This window comes from Betta splendens, chromosome 1 (genome assembly GCF_900634795.4).
Source record: "Betta splendens chromosome 1, fBetSpl5.4, whole genome shotgun sequence".
NCBI lineage: Eukaryota > Metazoa > Chordata > Actinopteri > Anabantiformes > Osphronemidae > Betta > Betta splendens.
In genome coordinates, this window is record NC_040881.3 from 21,306,366 (window position 1) to 21,322,539 (window position 16,174).

A 16,174-nucleotide genomic window follows, 5' to 3' on the forward strand; every position below is an offset into this window, starting at 1 on the left:
ACAACAATGGTCCGTACTCCCAGACTGATAAAAACAGGCTTGTTTACTGTATGTCATTATGTAATAATATTATTATTTATAATTTTGAGTTTTGTTTTGATTCATTTTTTCCCCTCTGAACACTGAACACAATAGTAAAACACAGCCTCATGACCAAGAGTTCTGACATCCTGCACCTTTAGCCACAGATACAACCATTGACTTTGGAGACATTTTACCATAATTCTAGGTGGGAACCTTTGAAAGGTGTCTGGGTCACATAAGGATCAAACCTCATGCCGCTAATTGAGCTCATAACCTCTAAGCTATTAAAGATTGAACCCTTTACCTGCTTTCTATTACCTTAAGTGTCCTATTTTTAGGCCTAAATCCCCAAATAATGCTAAACATTTTTAAGGCCTTATTGTCAAGTAAACTGTAAATACAACCTTAAACAGGAAGGAAGGAATCATACACAACATACTAACATAGCAGTTGGAAGTAAAGGTTACATAGTTTTTGGTGTTTGTCAGTTAATGCTTGAGAACAGATGCAGAATCTGAATAAAATTTATTATATTATAGCCCACAATCTGGAATCAACTTTAGCTACCGGCTGGATGGAGATTTGATCAATGATCAGTGTGTTTGTCAGAAGATTAGTGAATAAAGCTTCTCCTTCACACACACTTCAAATGAAATGAGAAGATTCACAGAAAGTTCAAGAAATGTGAGCAACACAACTATTTATCAACTGTGGTGGAAATTTGTAATAAAGAAACTGATGAGAGACTTGTCTTTTCTGCAAAAAAAAACAGCAGGGGAGATCACAACATACATCACAGAGGTGTAATGCAAAGATCACAAAATCCTTGAGTTGCATTTGCCTTTTGTCCCTTTTCCTGCGCAGGAGGAACGTCTGTCTGGTGCAATCAAATCGCATACTCTCACTCAGAACAGAACATGCTCAGCCACCTTAGCTCCATAGTTTGTTTTAATACATCTATCTGACATGACAACAAGACAGACATGAACAGACTGAACTATGTTTCACAGTGACAACGTTTCCCTGACAGAATCAAATTCTCACTATGACACATCACACAGAGACACTGAGGAACCAGGCCAACTGTGCCTAACCCCAAACCCAGGATAAAGTGGTTCAGTGAATGTGGTGTTGAAGGTGTGAAGGTGGATCAGTTTGTCAGAGGAGACTCTCCAGAAGGACAGAGAACCAGCAGGACATACCACATACACTGATACTCTGTGAGACACAGAGGAGGAGATGAGTGTTACTATGTTATTGTGGCAGACATAGTAACCACCATTAGTGCATTTCAGACGCCAGGACTGATCATTGTCTCCAAACCAACAGTTTTTACTGTCTCCTTTCCTTCTGATTCCTCTGTAACTCACTGATATATAAACTCCTCCACCCCACTCAACCTCCCAGTAACAGCGACCAGTCAGACCATTACTACACAGCAGCTGAGGCCAGTCAAATCTGTCTGGATGATCAGGATATGACTGATCCTGCCAGATATGTGTCACGTTCCTGTTGTTGTTAGACAGTTGTAGATGTCTGTTCACTGTGTTTGTGTCGATGGTGAGTTGACAGAAATCTGACGGAGAGAACAAGACACAATCCAGCTGCAGTTATTGATCTATCATCAGTTTCATGATGACTCATGACAGTTTGTACAGTAGATGGTTGAATGTTGCTGATCTCAGTAAAAACACACTTACACTTGCTCAGACCTGGTGTCAAGTATCGGACTCCACCAGGCTCCACCCTGAAAGGAGGAGGGGGTCAGAGACATGCAGACATGGACATTACATGGCTCTCACACACACATTGTTGTAGCATTGTGTTCAGATGGAGGCTTGTATGTAGGATGGACATTCAGCAACAACTAAGGAGTTGGATCCTTATGTTGGAATCTACGGAGCAGGAGGTGACGTGGAGAAAACCTTTGACTTCTCTATTTCACTTTATCACTTTTGGTGTCAGACACCTGCTCACCCTGTCACCACCAAACTAATGTGACACCACAGGAAGCAACGGAGCAGGAGGTGAGGTGGAGAAAAGGTTTCTGCACCTATGTCAAATCAGTTTTGGTCTCAGAGGACACAATTTTCCCAAGGGGGGAGTCTTCTAAGTCCTGTGTTTAAAGACCAGTATAAAATGTGTGGTAAAGCCCAGTGAAAGTGTAAAACCATTCTGTTATTTCCCTCCTGGTCTTTTAGTTTTTGTTCTTGGTTTAAAAGGAGTGTTTTTGGTTGTATGAGTGATTTGACTGTTATTTTTACATAGTTTGTTCACCTGTGCTCTGGTTCTTCTTCTTCTACTCAGTCTGCCATTTTGTGGATAAGCACGTTTCACTAGAGCAACAGAAATTTAGTGGCTCTTCACTAAGCGTATGCTCTGTGTCAGTGAGTTGCTCCTGTTGACGTCTTTGTTAAGACAAGTCTCTCCATACCTGAGAGTGTCCAGTCTCCAGTGTGGTTCCTTGACTCCAGCAGACAGCAGCTTCACTCCTGAGTCTCCTGGATGATTGTAGCTCAGGTCCAGCTCTCTCAGATGGGAGGGGTTGGAGCTCAGAGCTGAGGCCAGAGAGACACAAGCTTCCTGTGAGAGCAGACAGCCTGACAGCCTGCTGGCACAAAACAACAAAGACTTACAGGTTACAGGTACTGTACATGCCATCATAAAGTCACACACTAGAACCACTCCTGATGGCAAAGAAGACAGATATTGACAAAGCTAAAATAAAATCAATGAAATGAAAAAACACACTGAAAAATTTTGACCTGAGAGTCTCCAGTCGACAGTGAGGACTCTTCAGTCCAGCAGACAGTAGCTTCACTCCTGAATCCTCCAGGTTGTTGTTACTCAGGTCCAGTTCTCTCAGACTAGAGGACTGAGAGCTGAGAACTGAGGACAGAGCTTCACAGCTTCTCTCTGACAGGTCACACACACTCAGGCTGAGACACAGGTGGACAAAATTATAAACAATGCAATGTTATTTTTCATATCTTAACTTTAACGTAAAGTACACACATTATAAAAAACATATATACACACATACATAAAATATACACATTATTTAAAAAAAACTACTAGAACAAGCAACTGATGGAAGATATAAGTTAGTTTAAACTGTTTTATCTCTTATCTTAAGGGTTTGACATCTGAAAACACTCGCATTTAAAACAATAAGAATAAAACCTGAGAGTCTCCAGTCGACAGTGAGGACTCTTCAGTCCAGCGCACAGAACATTCACTCCTGAATCCCGCAGGTTGTTGTTACTCAGGTCCAGTTCTCTCAGACTAGAGGACTGAGAGCTGAGAACTGAGGACAGAGCTTCACAGCTTCTCTCTGACAGGTTACAGTTACTCAGTCTGGTGGGAAAGTAATGGACATAAATTGTAATCAAAATGAAACATGAACAACACTAAAAAAAGCTACGCAAATTCAGTCGAGCAGAGAAAGACAACCACATTTATAGTCACGTCTCTCATTCAAAACAGTAATGATTAAATAAATGGTACAATCAACATTTAGAAGCTTTACAAAATACTTACAGAGCCGTGTTGGAAGCTTTGACCACAGGCAGCAACCTCAGAAGAGCCTCCTCTAAAGCAGAGAATTTATTCAGCTCAAATACTTCAAGATCATTTGCTGAAGACAATAAGATGAAAACCAGAGCTGACCACTGGGCAGGAGACAGTTTATATATGAAGAGACTTCCTGAATTCAGATAGTCTTGGATCTCCTCTACTAGAGAACAATCATTCAGTTCATTCAGACAGTGGAAGAGGTTGATGCTTTTCTCTGCAGAAGGAAACTCTGTGATTTTCTTCTTGATATATTGAACTGTTTTCTGATTGGTTTGTAAATTACTTCTCATTCGTGTCATCAAACCTTGTAAGAGTGACTGGGTTTTCTTAAGAGAAAATCCCAAGAGGAAGCGGAGGACCAGGTCCAGGTGTCCATTTGGACTTTCTAAAGCCTTGTCCACAGCAACATGGTAGAACTGTGAAGTTCTATGTTTCATCATAAAATGTTTAAACCAGGATATTTGTGACATCAGGTTGACTCCGGAGTTGATGAAGGTCAGATGGACATGAAGAGCAGCCAGAAACTCCTGAACACTCAGATGGATGAAGCAGAACACCTTGTCCTTATACGGTCCTTTTTCCTCCTCGAAGACCTGTGTGAACACCCCTGAATAAACTGATGCTGCTTTGACATTGATGCCACACTCTGTCAGGTCTGACTCATAGAAGATCAGGTTTCCTTTCTGCAGCTGCTCAAAAGCCAGTTTTCCCAGAGACTCAATCATCTTCCTGCTCTCTGGACTCCAGAGTGGATCTGTCTCAGCTCCTCCATCATACCTCATGTTCTTCACTTTGGTCTGAACCACCAGGAAGTGGATGTACATCTCCGTCAGGGTCTTGGGCAGCTCTCCTCCCTCTCTGGTTTCCAGCAGATCCTCCAGAACCGTAGCAGTGATCCAGCAGAAGACTGGGATGTGGCACATGATGTGGAGGCTTCGTGACGTCTTGATGTGGGACACGATTGTTGTGGCCTGCTCCTCATCTGTGAACCTCTTCCTGAAGTACTGCTCCTTCTGTGGGTCAGTGAACCCTCTGACCTCCGTCACCATGTCAACACACCCAGGAGGGATCTGATTGGCTGCTGCAGGTCGTGTGGTGATCCAGAGGTGAGCAGAGGGAAGCAGGTTCCCCCTGATCAGGTTTGTCAGCAGCACATCCACTGAGGTGGACTCTGTGACATCAGTCAGGGTTTTAGTCTTGTTGAAGTCCAGTGAAAGTCGACACTCATCCAGACCATCTAAGATGAAAACAACATCTATCTCTTCAAACCTGCAGATTCCTGCTGCTTTGGTTTCAGTGAAGAAGTGATGAACAAGTTCCACCAAGCTGAACCTTTGCTCTTTCAGCACATTCAGCTCTCTGAAGGAGAATGGAAATGTGAAGTGTATGTCCTGGTTGGCTTTGCCTTCAGCCCAGTCCAGAGTGAACTTCTGTGTTAGGACTGTTTTCCCAATGCCAGCCACTCCCTTTGTCATCACTGTTCTGATGGCTCCATCTCTTCCAGCTGAGCCTTTAAAGACGTCTTCTGGTCTGATGCTTGTTTCTGCTCTGTCTGGTTTCCTGGAGGCTGTTTCAATCTGTCTGACCTCATGTTCATCGTTGACCTCTCCAGTCCCTCCCTCTGTGATGTAGAGCTCTGTGTAGATCTGGTTCAGAAGGGTTGGCTTTCCTGCTTTAGCGATGCCTTCAAACACACACTGGAACTTCTGCTTCAGGCGAGATTTAAGTTGATCCTGACAAACTGCAGCAGAAGATCCTAAGTGAACATGAAAATGGTTATGATTGATGGAGATAGAAGATTGAAGACTTTAAGAAGAAGAATTTAAGTATGGTCCACACATAAAAAAACTTAACTTTCCAACAGTAAATGTGTGATTGTGTCCCTGATGATGTAGAAAAATCCTTACTCTGCAGACAGTCAGCCAGCTCCTCCTGCTTCATCCTCCTCAGGAAGGTCACTGTGAGAATGAGTCCACATAGAGACACACACAAGGTAAAGGTCCATGAAGTGATGAAGTGAACATCACAAATGAAGTCTCCAGTAGTAACTTCAATTTACTGCTGCAAGTGAAGAAGCTTCAAGACATTTGACCAAAACCTTCATGTAGAGACGTCAATAAACAGATTTGATCAGAGATGATCAGCTGCTCGCTTTGACTCAGCACTTTATTAGAAGAGGAGCAGCCCCTGAGAACCTCTACAGGATCAGAGCTTTAGCTACTGCTGGATGGAGATTTGATCAATGATCAGTGAAGAAAGCTTCTCCTTCACATCAACACTTTAAACACGAATCAACAAGATGAAGAAATGGAAACAACATACAAATGTTTATCTTTAGATTGTTTAGAATGATTCAAAGTGACAACAACTCAGCGTGATTCTGATACAGGCTGGTCTTTGAAAGCAATAATAACATCCTTTGACTGGTCGCTCTTGAAGGACACACTGCTGGGTCCAGGTCCAGGTCCAGGTCCAGCAGATCTTTGTCTCTGATGGGACCTGATAGAAAAACACCTACATGTTGTAACACCTGCATCACTACCTAATCTATGATGTGTCTGTGACTTAGCAAACCATAACACAACAAACACAGTACGATTATTCTTTCATTCAAATCAATGTGAAAGTTAAGAATGATTAATCAACAAAATCAAATGCATGTGAATATCCAGGTGCCATATGTAGTTCTGAGAATGCCAATACAATTAAACTATTCTTACATGATAAATTGGTCTACTACCTAATAACACGTCCATTTTCAATATTATCTGGGGCCGGGTCGCGTATGATAGTATATATATATATATATATATAATATATATATATATATATATATATATATATATATATATATATATATATATATATATATGAATATATAGATATGATATATGCCAAAATTCAAAGAGTCCACTGACACAATCTATAAAGACACTTTATCACAGCTCATTGAACTCATAACGTGTATTTACTTATTGTATAATCCTTTATTTACAGTTTCAATACCCTGCTCAACTCGTTACCTGAGACTGTAACTAATGTAAACATGAAATACTGGAACAGCCAGACAAACGCTTGCTTGAAAATCCTTGTTCTTTGCTCTGATTAAACATAAAACAGCATCTTTTAGGTAAATAAGAAAACGTTGACTTGAACATTACAGTTTTAATAAATTAGTCCCAGCAGCAGCTAAGTTAACTAAGAACAGAATATAAAACAACTGATAGTTTGGATCTCTTTCATCCTGTGGCATTGCTTCTTGCTGCTTCCTCATTACTCTGCTGCTTAAACTCTCCTGGTTTCCTGTAAACAGAGGGGGCGGAGCCTCGGTGATCACGTGATCCAGTAGCGAAACCGAACGTCTCCAGTAAGTTCTCCATTTTGCAAGAACAGAGCAGAAGGAGAAAAAGTTAAATAAACACCAGTAAGAAGAAGAAGGAACGTTGAGGAGGTGAGTGTTTAACAACATTACTGTTACTGAATCTGTTTGTTAATGTAGAGGAAGAAGAGACAAGATCCACTTCTGTCAAACGAACACTGACAAGAACCGGATATGAGGAATTCGTGTTCAGGCTCTGGTTGTTGTTGTCACTGCGGTCAAATTAACCGTCGATATGGTTGAAGTGCGCGATTCGTGCGATACTTACGGTAACAGTGTTGCGATCGGAGAGAAGCACCGAGAGACTCACTGTAGTGAACAAGGGAGATGATATTAGAGCTAACGTCCTAACGAAAAATACCGTAAACTGCAAAATATCAGAAGTGATGGAATTTACTGTGTATGTTTGGAAATATTTATAATAAATAACTCGTGAAATGTCTAAAAACACAACTGGCCTCTATTCTAAAACTTGGCTTTGAATGAAATCAGTTCCTCAAAGTAGAAGAACATTATTTCTTCACAGTCCTACTTAGTACTTCATGGAGTACTTCCTCAGCAAATATCATACAATTTTACTGCATCGATTTGGAATAATCCATTACTAAAACTTCTTACAGTAAACGGTCTTGAAACTGACTGAACTTTAACCTCCCATAAAAAAGAGTTCCTCAAATTATTACAACACTGTTCCTTAGTCATAAAACTATTGACTGAACTCATTAAACTTCACATAGCAGGTGGATCTGTGGCTGGATCTGTGGCTTTTTCAGAAGATGAGTGTTTGTGTGGAGGAAGAGGACGGAGCAGAGTCTCCAGGATCCAGATGTGTGACTATGAAGAATGACTGGTCCAGATGTGAACCTCCATCATTCAGTCCTGAACCTGGAGCCTCAGACACAAAGTAAGAACTGATCCAAACTCACTGATATGAATCATTGTTAGTTTATTCTCTGACCTTATAAACTGACCATAATTTTCCAGGATGTTCGTGTTCTTCTGGATCAAATTCATGTGTGTAGACGTGATCATTAAGATAAACAATAAAGCAACTGATGACAGGAATTTGGTCTGAGAACTGATCCCAAGTGTGAAACGTTCTGATGATCTGCAGTAGCAGTAGTTGTAGTTGTGTGATGTAGTTGTATTCTATTTATGATGCAGAGACTGGTTCAGACTTGTGTTGGTTTTCTATCCTCCAGATGCTATTTGACTAATGTTTAAATCATTTTTTATTGTTACAAATCATTTACTAAAATATTGCAACACTGCAAAATGCAACACTAACATACTGGTAGTGTATGCTCAGCTGGGCATGTAACACACAGGTAGGGAGCAAAGGCTAGGCCAGGCTAACTGGCTAAACTACTGCAGCTAATCCCAGTGCTACAGCTAAGCATGTTGAGAACATTGTGGTGGAAAGTACCCATAAAGAGGCGTATGTCAGAGATCAGTGCACACACCACGAAGGTGTGATGCAAAGAGCCCACAATCCTCAAGTTGTCCCTGCCTTTTAACCCCTTTCTCTGGCTCTGGTGGAATGTCTCTCTGCACCAATAGAATTGTTTGTGCCACCTTATCTTGCTGTGAAGGAGACTGTTTAAACTCTCACTTCTGCATCATCGTGTCTTGTTTTAAAAGGAAGGAACACCAAGCTTCGAAGACAAGATGCATTCAGTTTTACGGCCTTAGGTCTGGAGGGGAGTCAGAGACCGGGTTTAAAACACAAACACTGCCAGTCAAAAGGAACATCACATGTTAAACTTGATGTACGACAGGACACAAGACATTACTGTGATGAAGAGGCTTTCTGTGGTAGCTCGACATACAAAGCACAGATCCCCGTTGATATTTAACTCATTGATAACATCACTGTCCACTGAGGGTGACTTACACAACACATTGTAAACACACTCAAACACATCACTAATTCAATTGCACCAAACTTATAACACTAATCAACTCCTATCTTTACCTCTAATGTTAGGAACACGGAAACTTATTTTTCCAATGAGCCTCAACTGCTTAAGGCGGGTTTAAGCTTCTGGACTGCTACAATATGTTGGATAAAGTGTACAAATGCATTACATGGACTACAAGTTTAACACTTGGTCAGTAAGAATACAGTTTTGACATTAAATAATACCACAAATCCTATAAAAATAAATAGATTTGTTTACACCTATGACATATCACAATTTTACATGGATAAAAATACAAATAATGAGCTGATTATAGATGGGTTTATGTACAGAGATGAGGCCAACTGCCTATTTCCTGGCGCTGAGGTTCAAACCTTGATTTTGGAGGTGTATTGACATAATATTTAGTTTATTGACTTTTTACTTTCTTTTTAAACTTTACTTAGACAAATGATAATACCTAATTACCATATGTAGATGTAGGGCAGTGTTCCCGAACGGCCAAAAGTTGCCGCTGTTGCACCATGTCACTGCAGATTTTAAGTTTTGTTTCTCGGCCTGTCCCTCCCAGGACGCTGTAGTTTTGTTTCCATTTGCGCGCTGGTGGCCATATTGGCTCATATTACGCTGCGCTGCAACACAGGTAAGCAGTGAGCATGGCTGCTCAAAGCATCCATGAATATCAATGCTAATAACGCCCATCTGGCTTATTTGTTTATGGGTATTAATAACTAATGTGCAATATCATAGTTTTGGTTAAAATTGAGTGACAGTTGTCTGTGTTTTTGTACTTTTATAACATTTGGAGGATGTGGCATGTGTAGCCGTTTTCTGTTAAGTTATTGATTTGAAATATTATTTTTGGTCTAACTTCTTCACTAAAAGTGCTAACTTAATCTGAGAGTACAAGCTTTAAATTGAGATTATTATGTTTTGGTTTTATTTATATGTTATGCTGATATTACGCTGCGCTGCAACACAGGCTAAATAAACGACGGCCGAGTCTGAACCGCATCCAGAACCTTGTGTCCGCTCCCTTCCTTCTCCCACCATCACCACCTGCTCCTCTCCTTCCCCCATTCACACCATCTAACACAACGCAGAGCACTGGTCAGGGGCAGTAGTGGACAGAGGAAGAGAACGTGTGGGTTACATCTTTGGTGCCGTGACCCGGATGTGGTTCGCAGAGAGCTTCGGCAGCAACGTTGGACACCTGAGTCTGTGGTTCGAGAGCAAGTGAACTGTTCCTGGTGCAGCTGGCCTACTCGGAATGCACTTTGCTGCATGGGGAAGAAAGCTTCAGCTGTATCTTTGAAACTACCGATTACTGTGAGTTTACAATTTGAGTGTATATGCTGTGACAGAATAATTTGATTATTTGAGAGAGATTTGAACCAGCTCTTATTTCGGTGTATTCATTCTGCTATATTTGGATTTGTGCAGTGTGTGTATAGAGGATTATTAATAGTGCCCTATCATAATATTTAGTCACGTTATTGCTTGAATGTTTTTTTTATTTTTTATTTTCTGTCCTACGCCGCAATTTTAGACAAAAGCAGAATTAGTAGTTCAATAAGTGGTTATATTTACTGCAAGTACAATATAGTTATTGTAAATACCAACATATTTCATGAACAGTTTTGAGGGTTTGTTATTGGGGTTAGAAGAAGGCTCTGCAATGGCATCCAGCACACAGTTACCCACTCCAACTGGCTACAAACACGACCCGAAGAGAGCAGAACAGTACCCCTTAAGTGAGGAGGTGATGAACACACAACCGGTGGTGAGACACAGGCTGACTAACCGCAGCACAAAGCCCCTGGATCCCCTGTTCCATCACTCTCCCCCCACACGGCGAAGCACACCAGCAGCTCCATGGCCCACAACTCACCCCACCACCTTCCAGGCTCTCATCCTATGGTAACCAGCACACCGCTCCAGCCACCCCTTGGACTTTGGGACCCCCCTTGCCCCACTCGGAGCACACCCCATCGATGCCCCAGGAGAGCCGGCCACTGGATCATTCAGTGATAATATCAATGCCCCAGCCGGCAGGGCACACCATGACAGGTTGTGCACCCCAGCCTCCTTCACGTCTCCCACAACACTTTGAGTCAAAGCCGACAACCCAGCCGCAGTCCCTCCCAAGCCACCCAACAGCCCCCCTTTATCCAGCATATCCCTTCAACCCAACCTCACATAGCTACATTAGTCACCTACAGTCCCCTTCAGGCTTTAGGCCCTCCCCTACAAATATTTACACCCCACCAGCACCTGTATCCTACCTCTCAAACCCTGTGAGTAGGGGAGCGTTCCCCGGACTCCCGCCCGCCCCCAACACAAGCAGCAGCATCTACGCTCCCCCAAATCCGGCAACTGTGGCTCTTCCAACCCCCACTCCTACCCAGACACCGGCATATGACCACACGCCTGTACTCCACCCCCCGCCCACCACGTACCCTGGTGCTGCACACCCCATGCCCCTCCCCCGTTCCTCTGCACCCCACATGCAACAGTACGCACCTGACGTGCACCTTAAGAACACTTCCTCAGTCATGGCTAACCCCAGTCCCCAACCGATGTCTCATGGAGGGCTTAGGCAGACCCATCAGGTTAAGAATATACAGGTGTTCACGGGCAATGTCGACAGTAAGCTGCTTATAGACGATTGGATAAGGGACATGCAGTATCTCCTGGAGGCAATAGAGTTACCCGTGCACATGCGCTTCTCCACCGTTGTGAGGCACCTGAGTGGTGAAGCCAGAAAACTGGTCCTGAATCTGTCCCTCGATGAACAGACCCCAGAAAGAGCTTTTGAGGAGTTGAAGGCAGAGTATGGTGACACACGGGGCTCCCTGGATCCACTCGCAGACTTTTATGAGTGTTCACAGCGACCGGGAGAGTCGGCCTGTTCATATGCTATAGCCCTGGAAGCCACACTACGTGAGGTGGAAGAAAGTCAGCGTGGAGGCCGGCCATTCCCTGATCGGGATAGCAAGCTAACCAGGCAGTTCTTGAGAGGTCTCCATGATGAGGAAATGTATGCGAGGATCTCACCGATGAAGCCCAGGCTCTTAAGCTTTCGCGAGCTGCAGACTGAGCTTCGTAACCTGGCAAGAGAGACTAGAAAGTTCCACACACAGCCCAAACCAAAGAAGACATATGAACAGGTACATGTTACACCAGACACCAACACACACGGGAAAACCGAAAAGGCTAAGCATGCTTCGGACCTGGCAGAGCTGACCGCAGTCATCAAAAGGCTAGCCACCAACCAGGAGGAACAGATGGCAAAGCTGTCACACCTTGAGGCAAGGCTAAACACCCCACCTCCAGCACCTCCACCCCTGTGGCAGCCACCACCGGAAAAGAGCAACCAGAGTCCAAGAGTTACATGCCACCGATGTGGGAAGCAGGGACACATAGCTCGAGTCTGCAGAGCGATGGTTCCTAAACCGTCCTCAGATTGGATTCCGCCGCAGGGTCAACCAGTTCCCCCAGCGGAGGGCGGCGCAGATCACCCAGCTCATCCTTTAAACGCCTAGAGCCCATGGTAGCAGGGGTAACCATGGGCAAGCAGCTAGACCCCCCACAGCACAAACAAACAAAGAGCGACGCTGAGTGTAAGACTCCCTTAGTGGGTCCCAGAAATGAAGGGGAAGTAGAGGTCAATAGAGTGAGGTGCAAGGCCCTCATCGACTCCGGCTCGCAGATAACCAGTATCACCCACAGCTACTGGCGAGGCCACCCCACACTTTGCAAACGGAAGCTGCAGTCCTCTAACATTCCAATTGAGGGTGCGGGGGGGCAGGCTGTGCGTTATTATGGTGTCCTGAGTATAAAACTGAGAGTGGTGGGAAAGGAATTCCAGAATGTGCCAGCGTTTGTTGTTCCAGATTCTGACTATCGCTCCACCGTACCACTGCTGATAGGAACCAATGTAATTCGGGCCTTCAGAACCCACCTCCTTTTAGCTAATGGTGAGCATGAACACTTCCTTCACCAGGTAAAAGACAGCAACCCAGAGTGGTATGCAGCTTTACAGGAAGTGGGGGATGAAACACAAAGGGACCTGAGGGATAAAGTGGGCCCTGCAGTGTATGTTGGACGCACAATTTGCATTCCTGGGGGCCAAGAAATGGATTTGATGTGCAACATACACTGCATTATGGAACATTCTACGCAACATTTTGAGGTGAATATACCCACATAACTATTTTGTCAACAATTGCAACTGATGACACACAGAGAAATGATTTGTTGGGTCTCAGTTTTTCTGACTGATCCAAAGTGTAAAACGTCCTGATGATCTGCAGTAGTTTGTGTTTAGAACCACAGAAATAACTTTAATCAGAGAAAAGAGCCGTGACTGATGTAATATAAATGAAAACATGTGTTTGCAGAGTCCAGAACCAGAGACAAAGAGCAGAACCTCCAGGACCCAGCTGTCTGTCTATGAAGAGTGACCGGTCCAGACATGAGCCTATTAACTTCAGTAATGAACCTGGAGCCTCAGAAACAAAGTAAGAGACAGTTTCTACTGTTAACTGACCTGATGGAGGATAAAGACAAAATGTTGTGTTCATAGATTTCTACTGATGATGCTGAGACTGGTTCAGACTAAGAAATACAGACTTTTTTTGTAAATCACTTAACTTTACACATGCTCAAAATTACCAAACATTTAATCATATAAAGGATTTTAACTTTTTTAGCAAAAAACACAGGCTACTAAATACTAGACTGATTAGATTTTGTTGTTTAATCATTCTTAACCTTCACATTGATTTGAATGATATTATAATCGTATTGTTTGTTATGTTATGCTAAGTCACAGACTGTCACAAACCGGCTTAGATGAATGTGACAAAGAGGGAGGACACATAGATTCAAGGGTTCAGATCAGTGTGCATGCAGTACTTGGATGCCAGTGATGTATAAATGAGTGCCTGGGAGTCAGCAACAGGCACATGGTGTGTGCAGCAGGCGAGCCAGGAGAAGAGAGAGAGCGAGGAGAGGACTGCAGGGCCTTTAATACAGCTCCACCTCCAGCACAGGTGTGCTGCATTGATGCCATGACAGCTCCACCCCTTTGTTCCTGCAAAACAAAACACACACATACCCAACACAAACCGATACACAGGCGGAGGCTGTCACACAGACACATCACTGATTAGGTGGTGATGTAGGTGTTACATCATGTAAGTGTTTCTCTATCAGGTCCCATCAGAGACAAAGATCTGCTGGACCTGGACCTGGACCTGGACCTGGACCTGGACCTGGACCTGGACCCAGCTGTGTGTCCTTCAAGAGCGACTGGTCAAAAGATGATGTTTTCATTAATTTCAAAGACCAACCTGCATCAGAGTCAGAGTGAGTTGTTGTCACTTTGAATCATTCTGAACAATCTGATGTAAACTTTCCCTGATGATAAACATTGGTGTTGTTTCCGTTTCGTGATCTGGTTGATTTGTATTTGAACTGTTGATGTGAAGGAGAAGTTTTCTTCAACTCTGATCCTTGATCAAATCTCCACCCAGCAGTAGCTAAAGCTCTGATCCTGTAGAGGGTCTCTGTTTGTCCCCAGTGTCTGCACCAGAGCCGAGCCGATGTCCAACAATAAATGAATGTAGGAAGTAGTTAAATGTTTCTAGTTCAACATACTCCCACTGGGAACTGCCCAGTACAACCAGTCTGATCCCAGCAGACTCCTTGTTCCAACACTTCAGCCTTGTTTAGTGAGGGAGGAGGAGATATATGTTGTTCAGAGCTGAGACTGAAGCTACTCACAGTAAACCTTCACCACTACAGGGAGTCTCTGACTCACTGCTCACATTTAACATCACTTCATGGACCTTTACCTTGTGTGTGTCTCTGTGTGGACTCATTCTTCATGGTTCCTCCACAGAGTGGACCAGCAGAACTCAGAGGTTCCCAGTGCTCAGTCTGTCCAGCAGCACCAAACACATCTGAACTCCATATTTATGGTCTGTACATGTACAACTAGTACTGTTCATCTGTTGTGTTCAATCATCTCCATGCTGCACTTTTTAGACCAGTGGATTGTCAGTGTGTCCAACGTGGATTTGATGTTTGGCTCCATGGTTTCAGTTGGATCAGGTAATTCATTTAGTTTCTGTTCCAGCTGCTGGAGGAAAACATTGTCACGTTTGTGAAGAAGGAGCTGAAGAAGATCCAGAAGGTTCTGAGTCCAGATTACCCAGAATGGTTAGAGAGTCAGAGGGAGGATGAGGAGGAGTTGGATGGTGAGGATGAAGAGCAGAGGAGGAGCAGCAGAGACGCATTTCTGAAGATCACAGTGAACTTCCTGAGGAGGATGAAGCAGGAGGAGGTGGCTGACTGTCTGCAGAGTAAGAGGGTTTATCTCAACATTTAACATCAGAGACACAATCACACATTTACTGATGCGTTGGAGGTTAAGTTGGTTAAATGTGGAGCAGAATTTAATAATCAGATACAGCAAAGTTCTTCTCTTCACTAGTTCTAGTGTTTCAGGCTGTTTCATTATGTTCATTAACACAAAGACTTGAATCAATGAACCAGACATTTGTTGACTCCTCAGACTTTGTCTTCTTTGTGTTTTGTTGGATCCAGACGTGATGTTTCCCATCACATATTACCAGCAGATGCTTCAATCAAACCTCCAAGACCAGTTTGTGTGTGTCAAACCAGGCTGGTCAAAAGACGACCAACATCTGGATGACATCTACACAGAGCTGTACATCACAGCTGGGGTGGATTCACACATCAACACACAGCATGAGGTCCAACAGCTTGAGACGACACAGCAGAAGCAAAGATCAGCAGAGGAGCCAGTGAAGCCCAGTGACCTGTTCAAACATCCCCCTGGTAAATACAGACGCATCAGAACAGTGTTGACCAATGGAATCGCTGGGATTGGAAAAACAGTCCTTGTGAACAAGTTTGTGTTGGACTGGACCCAACAAAGGTCCAATCAAGACGTGCATCTGATTTTCCCCTTCACCTTCCGTCAGCTGAATCGACTCAAGGGACAGAAGTTTAGTTTGTCAGAGCTCATTCATGAATGCATCCCAGAAACTGAGTCCATCAGCCTGGAGGCTCTGAATTACATCTTTACACATCTACAGTCATCAGGAAACAGCAACTATGACAAGAGCAGCTTCCATCTTCTGTTTGTGTTTGATGGACTGGACGAGAGTCGCCTCCAACTGGACTGTAGCACCAGTAAGAAGGAGACGGGTCAACGTGACGTCACAGAGTCCACCTCAGT

At 43.6% G+C, this 16,174-nt stretch overlaps 2 protein-coding genes across 5 annotated transcripts; one reads left to right on the top strand and one right to left on the bottom strand.

The window, feature by feature from the left end:
• Positions 1–387: 387 nt before the first annotated feature.
• On the bottom strand, positions 388–6,332 carry LOC114853384 (NLR family CARD domain-containing protein 3-like). 4 transcript variants are annotated; one of them, XR_008694401.1, is made up of 8 exons: positions 5,508–6,332; positions 3,565–5,356; positions 3,208–3,381; positions 2,790–2,963; positions 2,459–2,632; positions 2,302–2,360; positions 1,725–1,771; positions 1,513–1,600 (listed from the first exon to the last, which is right to left on the bottom strand). XR_008694401.1 is itself a non-coding variant. In XM_055507821.1 (7 exons), exons 1-7 carry the CDS (start codon positions 5,539–5,541, stop codon positions 1,068–1,070), a joined length of 2,928 nt encoding a protein of 975 aa, XP_055363796.1. In that variant the 5' UTR covers positions 5,542–6,319; the 3' UTR covers positions 388–1,067. The 4 variants fall into 4 exon arrangements, 3 of the variants coding, with proteins under 3 accessions (XP_055363796.1, XP_055363804.1, XP_055363840.1); XM_055507821.1 differs by lacking the exon at positions 2,302–2,360 and having other exon boundaries at positions 388–1,600; positions 5,508–6,319; XM_055507829.1 differs by lacking the exons at positions 2,302–2,360; positions 2,790–2,963 and having other exon boundaries at positions 388–1,600; positions 5,508–6,317.
• A 280-nt stretch (positions 6,333–6,612) lies between these two features.
• Positions 6,613–16,082, top strand: LOC121201860 (uncharacterized). Its single transcript, XM_055508332.1, has 8 exons — positions 6,613–7,051; positions 7,753–7,883; positions 13,305–13,424; positions 14,122–14,274; positions 14,810–14,888; positions 15,047–15,272; positions 15,517–15,771; positions 15,918–16,082. Exons 2-8 carry the CDS (start codon positions 7,756–7,758, stop codon positions 15,944–15,946), a joined length of 990 nt encoding a protein of 329 aa, XP_055364307.1. The 5' UTR covers positions 6,613–7,051; positions 7,753–7,755; the 3' UTR covers positions 15,947–16,082.
• Positions 16,083–16,174: the final 92 nt, after the last annotated feature.

Coding starts and splice junctions, on each gene's coding strand:
- LOC114853384 (XM_055507821.1), bottom strand. CDS start 5,541: ATGAAGCAGGAGGAGCTGGCTGACTGTCTGCAGA. Junction 2,964..3,207: donor TGTCGACTGGAGACTCTCAG/GTTTTATTCTTA, acceptor CCTGTGTCTCAG/CCTGAGTGTGTGTGACCTGT. Junction 1,601..1,724: donor GACACCAGGTCTGAGCAAGT/GTAAGTGTGTTT, acceptor TCTCTCCGTCAG/ATTTCTGTCAACTCACCATC.
- LOC121201860 (XM_055508332.1), top strand. CDS start 7,756: ATGAGTGTTTGTGTGGAGGAAGAGGACGGAGCAGAGTCTCCAGGATCC. Junction 13,425..14,121: donor CCTGGAGCCTCAGAAACAAA/GTAAGAGACAGT, acceptor TTTCTCTATCAG/GTCCCATCAGAGACAAAGAT. Junction 14,889..15,046: donor ATCTGAACTCCATATTTATG/GTCTGTACATGT, acceptor TTTCTGTTCCAG/CTGCTGGAGGAAAACATTGT.